We start from the raw sequence: 18,756 nt of genomic DNA, 5'->3' as shown, positions 1-18,756 counted from the left end.
TTGTAATGATTAACAGAAAAGTGAACCTTTATTGCGATGACGGCAGGGAATGAACCAAGAGACCAAAACAAACAGGCAAAACACTAAGAAACAAAACACTATAAGGTACTAAGACCAAACACTATAACTATAACTGTGGAGTACATAAGCAGGCAAAGACAAAAACTAAGGCTAAGGTCAACATAACAAACGAAAACTAGAACTATAACTGGGGCGAGGTAAACAGGCTAAGACTATGACTATAACTGTAACTCTGGTGAGATTAAACAGACGAACCGACAATGGCATGAAGAAAACAAAAGGCTTAAATACAGACATGAGGTGATCAGGGGAAGTAGGGACACATGGGGGAACGGCTGACAGACATAAACCTAAAGACAGGACCAGGAGAGGAAAGCTAAATATAATGAACAAAGAACACATGACACTGTCAGAATAAAACAGGAAATGACAACACAACTTAACAGACCTAATACGTGATGAAATAAATAGAAAACCCCAAAACATAGAAAACCCAGGAACAATAACTGCCTAAACTAAAGGCAAATAGGAAATAACACAAACTAATAACATATCAAAAAATACAAAGAAAACTCAGAGTGCTGGGTCGGAGACCCAGCCTGTGACAATCTTAATTGTCATAAGCATCACCTGCAGGGACACACAGCAGTATTATTTTTACATGCATGAAAACAAACAGAAGGTTCAGTGTTGATATTTTTTTGTTTCCCTTAAGTGTAAATCTGTGCAGTGCAAATTTCAATAAAACATACTCACAAGAGAAACCACAGTCAAAGTCAAAGCCTAGTTCGATCAGTCATTCTAATGTTGTTAATGATATTCTCTTAACTCTGGATTCTGGCAGCCCTGCTGCCTTTGACACAGTCAACCTCAATCGTTAAAACACACGCTGATAAAAAGGAAAACATATATAGATATCATTCTCAAATATGATATGCTGGCTCAAACGTGTCAGTGGTTTCAGTTTACTTATCTGGAAGGACTTTTTATTTCAGCATGTGCCCCCACAGCTCTACAGCAGCCACTCTTAATGATGGTGCATCTGAAAGCTCAATCTTGGGTCTACTCTTGTTTGCACTGTACATGTTGCCACTAGGAGTCTATTTTTCTGTCTTTTTTAAACCGTATAACCTTTCATTTCACTGTTTTGCAGACAACTTGCATATTTGTCTTTAAAAGCAGAGAAAGATTCATTTCAACTGTTGCTACGTTGCCATGAAGATGTTAAACAGTGGATGTTCTTAAATTTTGAAAATTAAATGAAAACAAAAAAAAAAAAAAAATGTCATTTTGCCAACTCTATTAGTAAATACATTGACAGTGTTCAGTGAAGGTATTTACACAGTAACTGGTCCAGCTGGGGCTCAACACCTCACTGTGCAACTGGCTGTTGGATTTCCTCACCGGAAGACCTCAAGCAGTACGGGTTGGCAGTAATACATCCAGCACCATCATTTTAAACACGGGGGCCCCGCAGGGATGTGTGCTGAGCCCCCTCCTCTTCACTCTGCTGACCCATGACTGCACCCCATCATACAGCTCCAACCTCTTCATCAAGTTTGCGGACGACACAACGGTGGTGGGTCTCATTAGCAACAGGGATGAGACCGACTACAGAAGTGAGGTGAGACGCCTGGCCACGTGGTGTGCTGACAACAATCTCTCTCTGAATGTGGAGAAGACGAAGGAGATTGTTGTGGACTTCAGGAGAATGCACACCCAACATGCTCCTCTGACCATTGACGGAGCGTCTGTGGAGAGAGTGAGCAGCACCAAGTTCTTGGGTGTGCACATCACAGAGGATCTCTCCTGGACGTACAACACCACAGCACTGGCCAAGAAATCACAGCAGCGTCTCTTCTTTCTCCGCAAACTAAGAAGAGCAGGAGCACCAGCCCCCATCATGCACACTTTCTACAGAGGCACCATCGAGAGCATCCTGTCGAGCTGCATCACTGTGTGGTTTGGAGCCTGCAATGCGTCCTGTCATAGAACCCTCCAACGCATAGTGAGAGCTGCAGAGAGGATCATTGGTGTCTCTCTCCCCTCCCTCCAGGACATTTACAGCACCCGTCTCACTAAAAAAGCCCTTTGCATAGCGGCTGATCCCACACACCCAATGCAAAGCTTCTTCAAGCTGCTGCCGTCGGGGAGGAGACTGCGGAGTCTCCAGGCCAGGACCAGCAGGCTGAAGGACAGCTTCATCCATCAGGCTGTCAGGAAGCTTAACTCCCTCCCGATTCTGCCCCCTCTCCCCTCTTCTCCTCCACGGTCTCACTGAACTCTGTCACACACACACACACACTCTCTGACTCACTCACTGGCCTGCACCAGTTACCAGTCACTTTGTGGAGCATTGGACTGCCATTACCTCATAAGACTTTGTTGTTACACTTTCTCTTACCGTACATTACCAAATCTCCATTTGCACTATTTGCCTATTTGCACTACTCTGCCTGGTTTACACTCAATGTCACTTACCCATTATATTGTATATTATATAGCTTTCTTGTTATATGTATAATTGTATTTATTTAAATTTTTACTTTTTAATTATTTTTACTTTTTAATTATTTTACTTGCATTTTTTAATCACTTTTATATTTAAATATATTTAAATGTAACGCAATTTCTATTCTCCGTATGTCCTGTACATGTGGCAGAATCGACAAATAAAGTTGACTTTGACTTTGACTTTGACTAGTATCAGACACAGTTTAGTTTTTGTAATCATCCTGCAGTTTACTCAGCTTGGCCAAAAACTCTTTGGCCTTATTAATAAATAAAGGAGATTAATCACTATGTTTTACCACGACACACCAATGTAAATTCATTAAAGTAAATGCTGTAATGAAATTTCCTGTCACATTCCTTTTAAAACACATGCCACTTTATTTCTAAAGCACCAAAGGTCTGTACAAAAAGGGTAAAAGTTCAAGACAGATGAAAACTCACGCTGGTATAAAAGCCAAGGAGAAAAGGTGTTGGGTTTTTTTTTTATTTTTTAAACGAGTTTTAAAAACAGCAGGAGAGTGTTTACCTGCCTGACCTCTAGCAGCAGCTCATTCCACGTTTTAGGAAAACTGCAAAGGCTCTGGATTTATAAAATGTCTTTGGGAGAGTCAAAAGCACCTGGTTAGCTGATCTACAAGCAGGTGATGGCGTGTAAGGGTGAAACATCTCAGACAAATAAGAAGGGCCAAGACCTTTAAGAGACTTCCAAACAAATAAAAGAATTTTAAAATGGATTGGAAACTGAATGGTAAGCTAGTGAAGGTCCACTAAACCGGGGTTTTTGTGCTCTCGTTTGCTTAAAAATCGTACAGCAGTGTTTTGTACCAGCTGTAGATGTGAGAGGGGGGCCTGGCTTATTCCAAACACAAGACATTAATCCAGGCGAGCGATGATAAATCCATGGATCAGAGTCTCAAGGCGGCATCTAGACAGGATGGGCTTCATTTTGACAGCTGCCTCAACTGAAAGATGGAGGATTTAACCACAGCATTGACATGTGAGTCGAGTTTTAGGCTGGGGTCCATTTTCACACCTAAATTAGTGATGCTGGATTTTTCGTGGGGGGCCAAAGAGGAAAGGTCAAAGTCAGGGATACAGCTGGAGGCACTGGATTTAGCATGACCTCAGCCAGTATTCTCTGTGGCAGAAGGTTTAGTGTGAATCCTGAACCTGTGAGCTGCAGGCATGAACAACAGTATTATTTTACATGTAAAGTAACACAGAGGCTGATCTGCTCTGATTTATTCTCTGTTCTTTGGCAAAGCTGCTTTCTACCCTCGCTCTAACTCAGAAAACATACTGCAGGTTCTCAGTGAGGGATACACCAACCTGATCATATCATGAAAATTAATAAACCCTTATGTGTAAGGGACACACTCCACTTAAATATTTACTTTCTATCTGTAATTTAAATCAATTAAATGTAACAGGGACTTCCAAAAATAGAAACCCACTGATCTGATATTTATTAGGAAAATAATAAAATAGTCAAAATCAAAAAAGAAAAGTCAGCTAGCAACGATCAAGTTGATGTGGATCCAGCTCTGTGAGACTGATATCAGACTGGTGCAGTAGTATCCTACATCATCAGTTATACTTACATGTCAGAGTAAAAACCGCTGGAGAAAGAAGAGGCCACTGTAAAGGAGAAAAAAGTATTCACATGGGTTTAAAATGTGTCGGTCACTACCAGAGTACAGAATAATGTGGCTTACAATTACACATCACAGAGCTCAATGCTACATGTTAGCTGACAAAAACTTACTGGAACTTGCTTTATTACCCTCGTCTTCGTCAGCACTTCCTGTAAAGACAAAGGAGGAAAAAAGTAAAAAAAAGTAAAAAAAAAAAAGTAATCAGCTGCAACATGAGCTTAAAATGTATCAGTCAATACCACAGTACAGAATAATGTGACTCATATTATACAACACAGAGCAGCATGTTAGCTGAGGGACACTTACTCTCACTGTCTGTGAGACGTTCGGTTTCCCCATCCTTCCCATCTTTAGCATCAGCCTTCTTATCTACAGTAACTGCTGCACTTCCTGTAAAGACAACATACATTGTGAGCTACATGAAGGAAACAGCAAACTTTAGCAACACACTGATGTGATGCTGGTGATCGTTCTGATGTGAGGGTCGTTCCTTTCATTGATTACTGCAGTTTCTCTAACCGGGTTATATTTGTAGTCTTAATTTAAAGATAAACGTGGGAATTCCCCAGTGTTCTTGAACACCTCACATCAAAGGAACGTGGAGGAAAGCCTGCAGGAAAGGAGTCGACGTTCCTAAAAACCTTTTTGTTCCAATTCAGAAAGTAAAAACATCCACGTCACACAATTTTTATTCACCATTATCAATAAAAAGTTATCAAAGTTTCATTTTAATGCAACAATGACTCTCATAGAAATTTGTTTCACTGGTCCTCTACATCCCACTCTGTGCCCCACAGATGGAGAACGACTGATATAAAAGAGGCACCGTTCCACATAAAACACACAGAATATGAAGAACATCTCCTACAATCTACTGGGCCTTAAACTAAACTGTTATGTGTATCTGAGGAAGGAGAAGGAAACACGTACCACTGCTGGAAGCTGCAGGCACAGGAGCAACTACACACACACACACACACAGACAGACACACACACACACACACACACACACACACACACACACACACAAAATATTAATATTAACTTCAATAAACTATTTTGTATAAATCTTTGTAGGGTGGGAGGGGCACCTACCATTTATCAGAGGTGTGCTTGCAACGCCATTACCAACTACACACACACACGCACACACACACACACACACACACACACGTTAGTTCTGAACTGCAGGTTTAAATCAGCTTTAAGGTTTTCAGCTGCTGCTGTATAAATATTATTACCACATAAACACTTTAAATATCAGAAACATTGACATTTAACAACATCCAGAGCAGAGAAATAAAGAGCTTACCTGACACAGGAGCATAAATAGTCTTTATTCCAGCTGATAAATACAAATGATAGAAAGACAAAACGACATTTTAATTCAGTCAGTGCTTCATGTTTGATTCTTTTTATCTGTGTTCTTATAAAAAGTCACAAATGTTAAAGAGCAGTGACTCCACAGAGAAACTGAAAGTCAAAAGTACGTCTGACTTTTTCTTCTGTTTGTTTCATAAAGATGTAAAGTGTCAGTGAAACTGAGCAGCTGTCACAGAGAGGAACCTCTGCACACACCTGACAGCAGCCATGTTTCACCTGTCAGGCTCATCCAGATATTAGGAGCTTTATACTGACCACAGGTAACCATGAGCCTGGCTGCTCTAACCTTTCTCCTCATGCTTCAAGTTTCTGTCTCCTCCACTGTTTGCCTGTTCACCTCCTCTGTGCTACACTGAACAAATACTAATCTGTTAAAGGTGTTAAAGGATCGGCTCAGACTGACTCGAGTCTCTGAGCATCAAACTTCATAAGAGAAAAATAAAGATGTTACCTTTGTTGTCGTTGGCTCCACGTCTGCGTCCTGTAAACAGACGTAACACAGACTGTCAGTGATGATGGATGAACTCAGTGGTTTGTTCTACATGCAGATGTGTCTGAGTGGAGACGGTGGAGGAAACGAGCTGCACACTATCAGCAAACATCAATCATTTCTGTTCTGCACAGAAAAACTACATTTATGTCCCAGAGGGCTCAAAGTTATTGGATCAGAAGCTGCAGACAGGAAAGTCTGACATCATGTCACATGACTGTGACCTTTGACCCCCTCATGGAGTCCTAATAGAATACTAAGTGAAGTGTTTGAAGGCTGACAGACTGGAGCAGCTGATATTCAACATTTCTTACATTCATTTCAATGATTTTCTTCATGTGTTTCAAATGTGATGATCAGTAACAGAGCTCCATGTCATCACTGTCTGAGACCAGGACAGTTTCATTTTTACAGGATACAAAGACAAACATTTTAGCTCCACTCAACAATAATTACACACAACAGCACACTGGACTTACCAAGACAGCCTTTTTTATACAAGATCACACAGGCAACAACAGCAACAAGAGCAACCAGAGCCAAGGCTCCTCCCACTGCAGCAGCGATCGGAGGTCCACATCCAGGTTCCGGTGGAAGGTCAGTGATGTCTGAAACACAGACACAAGCTTCAGGTTGAGGTCACTGTCAGTTATTTGCTGCTGTTTGTTACTGAGATGTAGATTTGAAGCCACAGTCATGATGGAGTCAGTGATCTGACAGCAGTGATGTGGAGCAGCAACAGGAGGTCAGTGAGAGGGGACGGCACTGAAACTGTTCATATCTGCAACTATTCAGTGATGCTCTGGAGGAGATCGCTGCTCTGCTTCTTCAGGGCTGCAGAGCTGGGCTACATGTGACATGCTAGCTTAGTTCTAGATGGACTGACATGGATCTGACCTCAGGACTGTGATCAGGACAGAATGATGCAGATCTGCTGGACACAGAGGAGCTCCAGGCTCTGACTGAAGAAACAGAGTTATGATCAACAACAGAGACAATAAATAAAGTTTCTTACCCCAAGTCTTTGTAACATCCACACCAGTCGCCTCATGAAAGACTTCACAGCTGAACTTTGACAGGTCAGACTTCAAAATCTCCACATGGTCTCGTCTCTGGAAGGTCTCATCGTTATTTGGAAGAACTCCTGAGCTCGTCAGGCCGTCGACTGGAGTCAGAACACGTCCGTTCCTTCTGATCCTCACGATGATGTCTTTGAGGTAGAAGCCTGTGGCGAGGCAGGTCAGGATGAGGTTTGTCTCCACTTTGGCCTTCTTTGCAAACACAAACACCTCAGGTGGAGCTGGAAGCAGGAAATGGAAAACTGTGTCACCACATTTGATACGTGATTATATGAATGTGGTTTATCTCTGAAATATTAAAGCAGTGTATGAAATTGAATGTCTTATATGCTGTAGCTGCTAAAAGCCACACTACAGCAAAAAATATGTTAACCTCAGAGAGACTGCAAAGACACACTGGTTGGGAATTGAGTTCATTTTTTTTTGTCTGAGATCAAGTCCAAGTAGTTGCAGTGACCAACAGTGCAGTGTCACCCAGAGGTCGAGCATGCAGCACCTTCAGCCTCCAAGTGAACAATTTTTCATCGAAAGACAACTGCACAGGTCACATGATGGGCCACAACCTGTGTCAGTCTGACTTGGACCAACTGAAATCAGGAGGATTTATCATTCTGAAATCCAACAGTCTGTGAGATGATGCAATCACAAATATTTAAATGTAAAGAAACTGGTTTGATCCAAAGATGGTGACCATCACAGTCCTGTGAGCATCCAAGGTCAAAGTTCAGTCTGACAAGTACCTCAGTATTAACACTGATAACAGTTTTAGATGTTGGTCTGTTTTTCTGTTCTAGAAAGTTCAGTCAGATGGCCCAACAGCATGATGTGGAAATCTGTCAATGGCAGGAAAATTAAGGTTACTAAAAGTGGTGCAACCAGCAAGCTGATCATTGTCCTCAATGCCTTTATGAACAGTGTGTGTTACAGCAAGCAAGGAGGAGTTGATCCAACATGAACTGTGACCTTCTGACAGCAGACACGGAGCTCCACACTGTGAGTTTGGAAGCTTTAAGAATTCATTTGTGCCTCATTCAATTCAGTTCAATTCAATTTTATTTATATAGCGCCAAATCACAACATAAGTCGCCTCAAGGCGCTTCATAGATACAGAGAAAAACCCAACAATCATATGACCCCCTATGAGCAGCACTTTGGCGACAGTGGGAAGGAAAAACTCCCTTCTAACAGGAAGAAACCTCCGGCAGAACCAGGCTCAGGGAGGGGCGGGGCCATCTGCTGTGATTGGTTGGGGTGAGAGAAGGAAGACAGGATAAAGACATGCTGTGGAAGAGAGACAGAGGTTAATAACAGATATGATTCAATGCAGAGAGGTCTGTTAACACATAGTGAGTGAGAAAGGTGACTGGAAAGGAAAAACTCAAAGCATCATGGGAATCCCCCGGCAGCCTACGTCTATTGCAGCATAACTAAGGGAGGATTCAGGGTCACCTGGTCCAGCCCTAACTATATGTTTTAGCAAAAAGGAAAGTTTGAAGCCTAATCTTGAAAGTAGAGATAGTGTCTGTCTCCTGAATCCAAACTGGAAGCTGGTTCCACAGAAGAGGGGCCTGAAAACTGAAGGCTCTGCCTCCCATTCTACTTTTAAATACTCTAGGAACAACAAGTAGGCCTGCAGAGCGAGAGCGAAGTGCTCTAATAGGGTGATATGGTACTACAAGGTCATTAAGATAAGATGGGGCCTGATTATTTAAGACCTTGTATGTGAGGAGCAGGATTTTGAATTCTGGATTTAACAGGAAGCCAATGAAGGGAAGCCAAAACAGGAGAAATCTGCTCTCTCTTTCTAGTCCCTGTCAGGACTCTTGCTGCAGCATTTTGGATTAACTGAAGGCTTTTCAGTGAGTTTTTTGGACATCCTGATAATAATACAATACAATACAATACAATCTTTATTTATAGAGCACATTTAAAAACCAAGGGCATGCCAAAGTGCTTTACATAAAACAATAAAACAATGAAACAATTAACACTATATCATCAGGGTCATATAAGTGTGGGATTATGTTCACAGATAAAAACCACTAATAAGAATAAACTATAGCACATAGCTATAGCAAAGTAAAACTATACCATCAAACACGGTAGTAGAGAACATAGACAACGCAAGACAACACAAGACAAACAGAAAAATTAATAGAATAACTCACTGCAAACAGGCCAGGATTTAACTGGTAGAAAAAGCAAGTTCAAACAGATATGTTTTAAGCCGTGATTTAAAAGATTGAATAGAATCAGACGCCCGGATGCCAATCGGAAGATTGTTCCACAGCTCAGGTGCAGCTAGAGCAAACGCTCGATCACCTCTAGACTTCAAACGAGATCTGGGCTGAACCAACAATAACTGTGAGGATGATCTTAAAGCCCTCGCAGGAGCATATGAGTTTAGGAGTTCCTTAAGATAGCTTGGTCCTGTGTTATTAGTAATTTTAAAAGTAAGCAACAGAATTTTAAATTGAATACGAAATTTCACAGGCAACCAGTGCAGATCAGCAAGGACGGGAGTGATGTGAGCAAACTTCTTAGTTTTAGTTAGAATGCGTGCAGCGGCATTCTGGACTGTCTGTAATCTATGTAAAAGGGTAGAGTGGAGACCAAAATAAAGTGAATTACAATAATCTAGCCTTGACGTTACAAAGGCATGGATGAGCTTTTCCAGGTCATTGTGCGGGATATAGTGTTTGGTCTTAGAAATAAGGCGAAGTTGGTAAAAACTGGATCTGACGACAGCAGACACTTGTTTATCAAGTTTAAATGAGCTGTCAAGTAGCACACCCAGATTCCTAACAGTGTCAGAAAAGGAACTAGTGAGAAAACCAAAGGCATCACGGAGTTTGGCACGAAGAGCATCACTACCAAAGACCACAATTTCAGTTTTCTTATCATTAAGGATAAGAGTATTTGCCAGAAGCCATTGCTTGACCTCACACATGCACTCTCGAAAGCTATTCAAGGACAGAGCTAGATCATCATTTAACTCAAAATAGATCTGGATGTCATCGGCATAATAATGAAAAACAATATGATACTTTTCAAAAATAGCACTTAAAGGAAGCATATATAATGAGAACAGGGTAGGGCCTAACACAGATCCCCGGGGGACACCACAGCAAACAGGTACAGCGGAAGAAGAGGAGGTGGCCAAGTGAACCGAAGAGAGCCGGTTGGAGAGGTAAGATTTAAACCAATCCAAGACAGCGCCCTTGATGCCTACAGTGTGCTCTAGTCTCACCAATAGTATGTTATGGTCAACCATGTCAAATGCCGATGAAAGATCCAATAGCACTAGGACAGAGGGGCGTCCATTGTCAGCCATTAGTAAAAGGTCATTAAAAACTCGGAGCAGCGCTGATTCAGTGCTGTGATGTTGTTTGTAGTGATGGGACGTTCTGTATCGAGGCTTCGGAGCGTGTGTCGAGTAATGGAGGGGGCGTTTCCGCGAAGCGCGTATCGAGGCTTGCTTCATTTATGGGAGGAGCTGAAAATGATGACGTCCGAAGCCTCGCTGCCCGGCTGTACCACGTGACTGGTTCATGAAGTGGTTCGAACTTTGCCGCGAGATATGACAGCGATATAAACCCCTCAGACTTCATTCAAAAATGTGGGTGTTTGATGGAGAGTTGCGGTTAGAGAGAGTTTGGAGACCGTTTGGAGGTTTATGAGAGTGAGGAGAGAAAGTCAGGAGAGAATGGAGCCAGCTAAGAAGAGGAGGATGTCCTCCCCTGTGTGGGAACATTTTGATTTTATTCCTCCCAACAAGGTATGTAAATTTCTACAGAAGATGTATTTTCATGATACTGATGGTGCAATACAATTTATGTTGAGCTGTCTTGACTTTTGTACAAGGTGAAGTGTTTGCTATGTGCCAGGGAGCTGGGATATAACAACAACACCTCATCCATGCTTAGGCACTACAGAGCTTTGCATGAGAATAAGGGGAACACCGATCGTGGAGCAAGACCAGGTGAGCCATCAAATGCAATGATAATATAGCATGCAGTAATGTTACTAAATGATATAACAATATTATACAACTGTTATAAGTTACGTGTGTGATATTTATATTTGTGCTTTATCTTTATTGTCTTTCCTCAGGAGAACAATCTCAAATAGATGAAGACCTGGTCAGCATGGTGATTGAGGACTCCCAGCCATTTAGCATTGTGGAGGACAAAGGATTCAAAAGATTTGTTAAATCATTAAATCCCAGCTATGTTCTCCCCACTAAAAAGGTCATAAAAGCAGTGAAAATTTAGTTTTTACAGAATAAAATGTGAACAGGCAGGACTGAGGCTCAAAGCCTCAGTGTGTAGCTGTCCATACCTCAACGTTACAAAAGCACAACCACTGTCCACACCCCAACCACACCTCACCTCACAGTAAATGATCATTTCCATTTCAAGCATTTCCAAATAATCATTTCCCATACTGCCACTATAAATATACACAGTATACTGCCATCACTACAATATACATGTTTTACACACTCCTTTTGTTGTTGACATTTACAGGCTGTGTGCAAAATGCCACACTCTTCAAATTCATGCCAGCTATTATTTTTACGTCCAGTAGGTGTCCTGCTAGAGCAAATGAAGCTTCATGAAGCTTCGCGTTGGGGTGAACCAATTGGATGAAAAGCTTCAGTGCTTCATGGGGCTTCATCTGCCCATCACTAGTTGTTTGTAGGCCGATTGAAATTTATCATTAATGTTATTCTCATCCAGGTAGGTCTGAAGTTGAAGCAGAACTACCTTTTCAAGAATTTTGGCCACGAAGGGAAGCTTAGAAATCGGCCTATAGTTGGCATAATCATTATAATCAAGGTTACTTTTTTTAAGAACAGGTTGGATTATAGCATGTTTAAAAGCTGATGGTACATAGCCGGAAAGCAAGGAAGAGTTCAATATGGACAATAGACAAGGTCCAATTGCACTAAAACAATAGATGTAGATAATGAATTACAGTTGTCCAGCCTGGAAGTAATAAATGCATGAACTAGTTTTTCAGCGTCACTCTGAGACAGGATATTTCTAACTTTAGAGATGTTGCACAAATGGAAGAAAGCAGTCTTACATATTTGTTTAATATGTGCGTTGAAGGACATGTCCTGGTCAAAAATGACTCCAAGGTTCCTCACAGTGTTACTGGAGGCCAAGGTAATGCCATCCAGAGTAAGAATCTGGTTAGATACCATATTTCTAAGATTTTCAGGGCCGAGTACAATAACCTCAGTTTGATCTAAATTAAGAAGCAGAAAGTTAGCAGCCATCCAGGTCTTTATGTCTTTAAGACATTCCTGCAGTTTAACTCATTGGTGTGTGTTATCTGGCTTCATGGACAGATAGAGCTGGGTGTCATCAGCATAGCAGTGTAAATGTATGCTATGTCTTCTAATGATGCTGCCTAAGGGAAGCATGTATAATGTAAACAGAATCGGTCCTAGCACTGAACCCTGTGGAACTACATAATTAGCCTCAGTGTGTGAAGAGGACTCTCCATTTACATGCACAAACTGGAGTCTATGAGATAGATATGATACAAACCACTGCAGTGCAGTACCTGTAATACCTACAGCATGTTCTAATCGCTCTAATAGGATATTATGGTCGACAGTATCGAACGCTGCACTGAGGTCTAGCAGGACAAGCACAGAGATGAGTCCACTGTCAGAGGCCATAAGAAGATCATTTGTAACCTTCACTAAAGCTGTTTCTGTGCTGTGATGAGCTCTGAAACCTGACTGAAACTCTTCAAATAAACCATTCCTCTGCAGATGATCTGTTAGCTGTTTGACAACTACTCTTTCAAGGATGTTTGATATGAAAGGAAGGTTGGAGATTGGCCTATAATTAGCTAAGACTGCTGGGTCTAGAGATGCTTTTTGAGTAAAGGTTTAACTACAGCCAGCTTGAAGGCCTGTGGTACATAGCTGATCATTAGAGATAGGTTGATCATATTTAAGATCGAAGAATTAATTAATGGCAGGACTTCTTTGAGCAGTTTTGTAGGAATGGGGTCTAAAAGACACGTTGATGGTTTGGAGGAAGTAATTATTGAAGTTAACTCAGAAAGATCAATTGGAGAAAAAGAGTCTAACTTAACATCAATGGTACTAAAAGTAGCTGTAGATAATATTACATCTGTGGGATGATTATTGGTAATTTTTTCTCTAATGATAAAAATTTTATTTGTGAAGAAGTTCATGAAGTCATTACTAGTTAACGTTAAAGGGATGGTTGGCTCAAAAGAGCTCTGACTGTTTGTCAGCCTGGCTACAGAGCTGAAGAGAAACCTGGGGTTGTTCTTATTGTCTTCAATCAGTGATGAATAGTAAGATGTTCTGGCTTTGCGGAGGGCTTTCTTATAAAGCAGCAAACTATTTCTCCAGGCTAAATGATGATCCTCTAGATTTGTGACACGCCATTTCCTCTCCAGATTACGAGTCATCTGCTTTAGGGTACGTGTTTGAGAATTATACCACGGAGTCAGGTACTTCTGATTAGAGACCTTAGTTTTCACAGGAGCTACAGTATCCAGAGTCGTACGTAGTGAGGAGGTGAAATTATTAACAAGATAATCGACCTTTGTTGGGGTAGCGTTCAGATAGCTTCTCTGCTCTGTGTTGGTACAGGGCATTCAAGATGATAACAGTGGGTGGATTATATTCTTAAACTTAGTTACAGCGCTTTCAGAAAGACATCTACTGTGATAAAGTCTACTCTCCACCGCTGTGTAATCAATTATTGTAAATGTAAATGTTATCAGGAAATGATCAGACAGCAGAGGGTTTTCAGGAAACACTGTTAAATGTTCCGTTTCTATGCCATATGTTAAAACAAGATCTAGAGTGTGATTAAAGTGGTGGGTGGGTTCTTTTACATTTTGAGAGAAGCCAATTGAGTCTAATAACAGATTAAATGCCATGTTGAGGCTGTCATTTTTAGCATCTACATGAATGTTAAAATCACCCACAATAATTATTTTATCTGAGCTCAGAACTAAATTAGATATAAAGTCTGAGAAATCAGACAGAAACTCTGTGTAAGGCCCAGGTGGACGATAGATGATAACAAGTAAGACTGGTTTCTGAGTTTCACAGCTGGGGTGGACGAGGCGAAGCATCAGGCTTTCAAATGAATTAAAAGTCTGTCTGGGTCTTTGGTTGATTAATAGGCTGGTGTGAAAAATTGCTGCCACACCGCCCCCTCGGCCTGTGCTTCGAGGTTTCTGGTAGTTAGAATGACTCGGGGTGTTGATTCATTTAAACTAACATAATCATCCTGCTGCAACCAGGTTTCTGTAAGGCAGAGTAAATCAATTTGTTGATCAATTATTCAGTCATGTACAGAGACTTGGAGGAGAGAGACCTAATATTTAATAATCCACATTTCACTGTTTTACTCTTTGGTTCAGATGTGGATACTGTATTGTTCTTTCTTTGTGATTGTTTATGTTTAAGTTGTTTGTTGCTGGTTTTTAGTTTGTTTTTTGTCTGTTTGGGAGCTGACACAGTCTCTATGGAGATGGGTTTTTGGGGGGGTAGCAGGAGGAGAGAAGCTGCAGAGAGGCGTGTAAGACTGCAACTCTGCTTCCTGGTCCCAACTCTGGATAGTCATATTTTGGGGAGTTTAATAAATTTGTCCATATTTCTAGAAATGAGAGCTGCTCCATCCAAAGTGGGATGGATGCCGTCTCTCCTAACAAGACCAGGTTTCCTCCAGAAGGTTTGCCAATTATCTATGAAGCCCACATCGTTTCTGGGACACCACTCAGACAGCCAGCAATTTAAGGAGAACATGCGGCTAAACATGTCACTCCTGGTCTGATTGGGGAGGGGACCAGAGAAAACTACAGAGTCCCACATTGTTTTGGCAAAGTTGCACACCGATTCAATATTGATTTTAGTGACCTCCGATTGGCGTAACCGGGTGTCATTACTGCCGACGTGAATTATGATTTTACTGAATTTACGTTTACCCTTAGCCAACAGTTTTAAATTTCCTTCAATGTCGCCTGCTCTGGCCCCTGGAAGACAATTGACTATGGTTGCCGGTGTCTCTAGCTTCACATGTCTGAGAACAGAATCACCAATTACCAGAGTTTGACCCCCGGCGGGTGTGTCGCCGAGTGGGGAAAAACGGTTAGACACATGAACGGGTTGGTGGTGTACCTGGGGCTTCTGTTTAGGACTATGCTTCCTCCTCACCGTCACCCAGCCGCCCTCTTTCCCCAGCTGCTTGGGGTCTGCCGGGGAACAGCTAGCGGGGCCTACGCTATCTTCGGCTGCACCAGCTACAGGGGCCTGGCTAGCTACGGGTGAATGAAGGGTGCGAAGCCGAGTCTCCAATTCAGTAATCCTGGCCTCCAGCGCTGCAAATATGCTACATTTGTTACAGATATCATTACTGCTAAAGGAGGCCGAGGAGTAACTAAACATCTGACACAATGAGCAAGAAAGTGCAGGAGGGACAGGTGAAGTAGCCATGGTGCTAACGAGTCGGCTACGAGCTAAGCTAAGCTAGCGAGACAGTACAGAGACAGTGAGTGAATGCTTTGGCTATAAATTAGGTAGTGAGTACACAGAAAGTGTGCTTCGGATGAAGCACGTGAAGATTATACTATGAAAGAAGAATGTATTTAAAAGTTGTTAATTAAATTGCTAAGCAAATAAGCTACTCAGAAACACCACTGTGTTTGAGCAGGAACAGGAAGTGATACTCTACCACAGAGCGAGCGAACACCAAGTGACAGCGCCACTTGGTGTGGTGGCGCCATTCAGTCAATGCTCTGAATATCAGGACATCACAGAGTCATTGCAACATAAGTTATTCTACATTTAATGTTCATTTTTATCAATGTGCTCCATTTTATCCTATAATCAATAATATAATTTATGACTATTAAAATAATAATTTCCTTATACTGGAATTGGTTCAAAGTTTGTAAATCCAAGTGTATAAATTGAGTTATTTTTCCTGAAATGGCCTGTTTTATTATGTTGGCTGCTTTATCCTGAATCGGTGAGAGGAAGCAGAGTGATCGGGGATAAGAGACCTGATGGTGAAGGTTTCCACGTTTACTGTCCCACACACCAGAATTAATTTAAAAACGTTTTTTTTAATGTCATACATACATTTCTTTTTGAGCTGCTGTTGTTCATAATCCAAGAACTTGCTCAGCCAATCGATGCACTCGTTCTCCAGGTATCCCTTGGTGTACTCTATCAGCACCTGGACCCTGTCCCACTTCCTCTTGGTTAGTTCTGCCTCCTGAATCTGAGCGACCCAGACTCCGCTTTTATCATCGAAGGACAGGAAGTAGTTTCCATCGTAGGCGTACATGTCCACGCCTCGGACAAACCTGAGCGTGCCGTCAGGCTGCGTCTCACCCTCACAGCCGTGCATCCACTGAAGAACGTGGAGGTCTGGAAGCAGGAGGGTGAAATAAGGAAGAACAAACAAAGGACAAGGAAATGAAGATTTAGAGGAGACGAGATGAGGAAGCAGGAACAACTTGTTCCTGACCTGAGGAACCTGATCTCAAATGGAAGCATTTTTCAATTAAAATGTTATTTTGTTGATGTCATGCAGGTCCTTCAGCTTTCGAGGGTCTGACCTGAGTCATTCTGCCTCATTTGCTCCATCACGATGCCGATGTTGACCTTGAACCACTGCTGCTTGCTCTTGCGGGACTGTGTGCCTCTTTCCCAGTAATCAGCAGGTAAACGCTCTCTCATCCACTCCTGTCTGGGAACCTTTGCCTGATTCTCGCTGTCAAAGTAGTCGACCATCCTGCCGTCCAGCAAACCCATGGCTGTGAACTGGTGGATGCCCGGGAGGCCGACAGGTTTGGAGAGCGCCGTGTAGATGTAGGTGAGGGAGTGAGTGTCTGAAAGTCACACAGGAGGGAAAACACAGGAGCAGGATGGATGAGCTCTGATGTTTTTACTGGGCAGGTATGTTTGCAGATCCATGGATCAGAAGCTCTGGCCCTTTGCTATTTCAGTCATGAACAATCAGTGAGCAGCAGTAAATAATCAGCTGTGTTATTTCTGTCACAGTTTGCAACTGAACGATTTTTCTGTTCTTGCTTCTTTCAAACTGTGCAGGTCAGAAATAAATCTTGTCCCTGTATTTGTAAATGGAGTCCAGGCTGGGAGGGTGGACAGATGCTTAATTTTGATCACCTTTCTGCTTGTGTTTCTTAACTGTAACTTGCCTTTGTTCATTAAAACAGAGAAGTGTAGAATATTCCTGAAACATGAGGGGGAAACAGAGAAACACAGAGACCTCCTGAGAAGCAGTGAGAGCTCCTCAGCAGCACAGATGTGATCTGTTTGTCATTTAATGAGGACAGAGCACGGTGCTGTCCTCTGCACAGATCTCTTTAACCCTGCAGAGAGCTGTGATCAGGGTTAAGCGCCATTTTAAAAACATCCGGTATCAACTTCCTAAACCTTCTCTCTGACACATAATTTGCAACATTAAACCGGAAGTAAGACTGAAACTAATGAATAACCTCAACATTTAAACAAACATACCTAAAAGTAGGCTTAGCTGAAAATAAATGCATAACAACTTAACAAGTTCAACTCAATTTTTAAACGACGCTACATTTTACTTCCGATTTGAGCCCGTCACACGAACAAGTGTAAAAACACTAAAACTCACCGCTGTTTACCGTCAGTCCTGTCCCCACAAGGACCAGAACTGCGATCACGAACATTTTAGTCCAAATTAAGTCATCTTGTCCGGAATAAACTCAGATTCATTCCCCTCCGTTGCACCGAATATTCCTCTCCGTGTCTGCTCCTCTCTGCTTCCTTGTTCTGAGTTGAGTGATGGATTCAGGGACCGCGGGTAAACTAAAGATGCATTCATCTTCATTTATTTAAATGTGTCATCTGTGACACTTGTGAAGTTATCTCAAACACACTCTGTCAATGTTTAAAAATGTCGCGAGTTTACCTGGTGATATCCTCATGCGCGACGCGCTCGCGAAAACACTAAACCAGGGGTCAGCAACCTTTAACACCCAAAGAACCATTTGGAGCCGGTTTCCACGCAAAAGAAAACACTGGGAGCCTCAAATACTTTGTGACATCTAAAATGAAGATAACACTGCATATATTGTTTTTTACCTTTATGCTTTGTGTGAACAACTAAGGTGTGCTGCTTAAATCCATGAAGTGCTACAGAGAAAATTACATCTTATTTATGTAATTAACACATGTAGCGGCAATTCCTTTTGTTTGACAAACCAAACATCCCACCAGGGACGTGCAGAGAGGTTTAAAGGGGCGGGTGCTCAAAGTTAAAAAGGGGCACATTGAACCAGGCTGAATAACAACAACACACATTCATCAAGAATCTAATATGGGGAGGGCAGGGCTGTGTTGATCTGAGACTGTAGACATTAAAAAGTCCACAGGAGAGATGGTAGCTGATTAAACAAGTGTCATGAGATAATAACAAAATGCAAAGATTGGTGACAGCGCTTGGAACCATAAGGCAACAAAAAACTGTGACATAAACTCGGCTCTGCCTGTGAATCACTCTTTGCTTCTCTTCTTCCTTCCATCCCATCATTTCATATA

The 18,756-nt window shown here is 41.9% G+C and overlaps 1 protein-coding gene across 2 annotated transcripts; it reads right to left on the bottom strand.

Annotated features, from left to right (window-relative positions):
- LOC147303154 (major histocompatibility complex class I-related protein 1-like) lies at positions 1 to 17,992 on the bottom strand. Of its 2 annotated transcripts, none has more exons than XM_086281476.1 (13): positions 17,831 to 17,992; positions 16,776 to 17,048; positions 16,294 to 16,584; positions 7,079 to 7,363; positions 6,543 to 6,671; positions 6,025 to 6,054; positions 5,503 to 5,535; positions 5,286 to 5,321; positions 5,121 to 5,150; positions 4,497 to 4,580; positions 4,301 to 4,339; positions 4,137 to 4,173; positions 1 to 3,712 (listed from the first exon to the last, which is right to left on the bottom strand). In XM_086281476.1, exons 1-13 carry the CDS (start codon positions 17,883 to 17,885, stop codon positions 3,688 to 3,690), a joined length of 1,347 nt encoding a protein of 448 aa, XP_086137602.1. In that variant the 5' UTR covers positions 17,886 to 17,992; the 3' UTR covers positions 1 to 3,687. The 2 variants fall into 2 exon arrangements, with proteins under 2 accessions (XP_086137602.1, XP_086137603.1); XM_086281477.1 differs by having other exon boundaries at positions 1 to 651.
- Positions 17,993 to 18,756: the final 764 nt, after the last annotated feature.

Source organism: Aulonocara sp. 'chitande type north' Nkhata Bay, linkage group LG22 (genome assembly GCF_057382095.1).
Source record: "Aulonocara sp. 'chitande type north' Nkhata Bay isolate Kocher_YH1m ecotype deep benthic linkage group LG22, A_spYH_male_GT1.1, whole genome shotgun sequence".
Taxonomy (NCBI): domain Eukaryota; kingdom Metazoa; phylum Chordata; class Actinopteri; order Cichliformes; family Cichlidae; genus Aulonocara; species Aulonocara sp. 'chitande type north' Nkhata Bay.
Note: the sequence above shows the minus strand (reverse complement) of the source record. Positions and strands in the feature narration are given on the sequence as shown.

Coding starts and splice junctions, on each gene's coding strand:
- LOC147303154 (XM_086281476.1), bottom strand. CDS start 17,885: ATGTTCGTGATCGCAGTTCTGGTCCTTGTGGGGACAGGACTGACGGTA. Junction 6,672..7,078: donor GGATGTTACAAAGACTTGGG/GTAAGAAACTTT, acceptor TCTGTGTTTCAG/ACATCACTGACCTTCCACCG. Junction 4,174..4,300: donor GGGTAATAAAGCAAGTTCCA/GTAAGTTTTTGT, acceptor TCTCCTTTACAG/TGGCCTCTTCTTTCTCCAGC.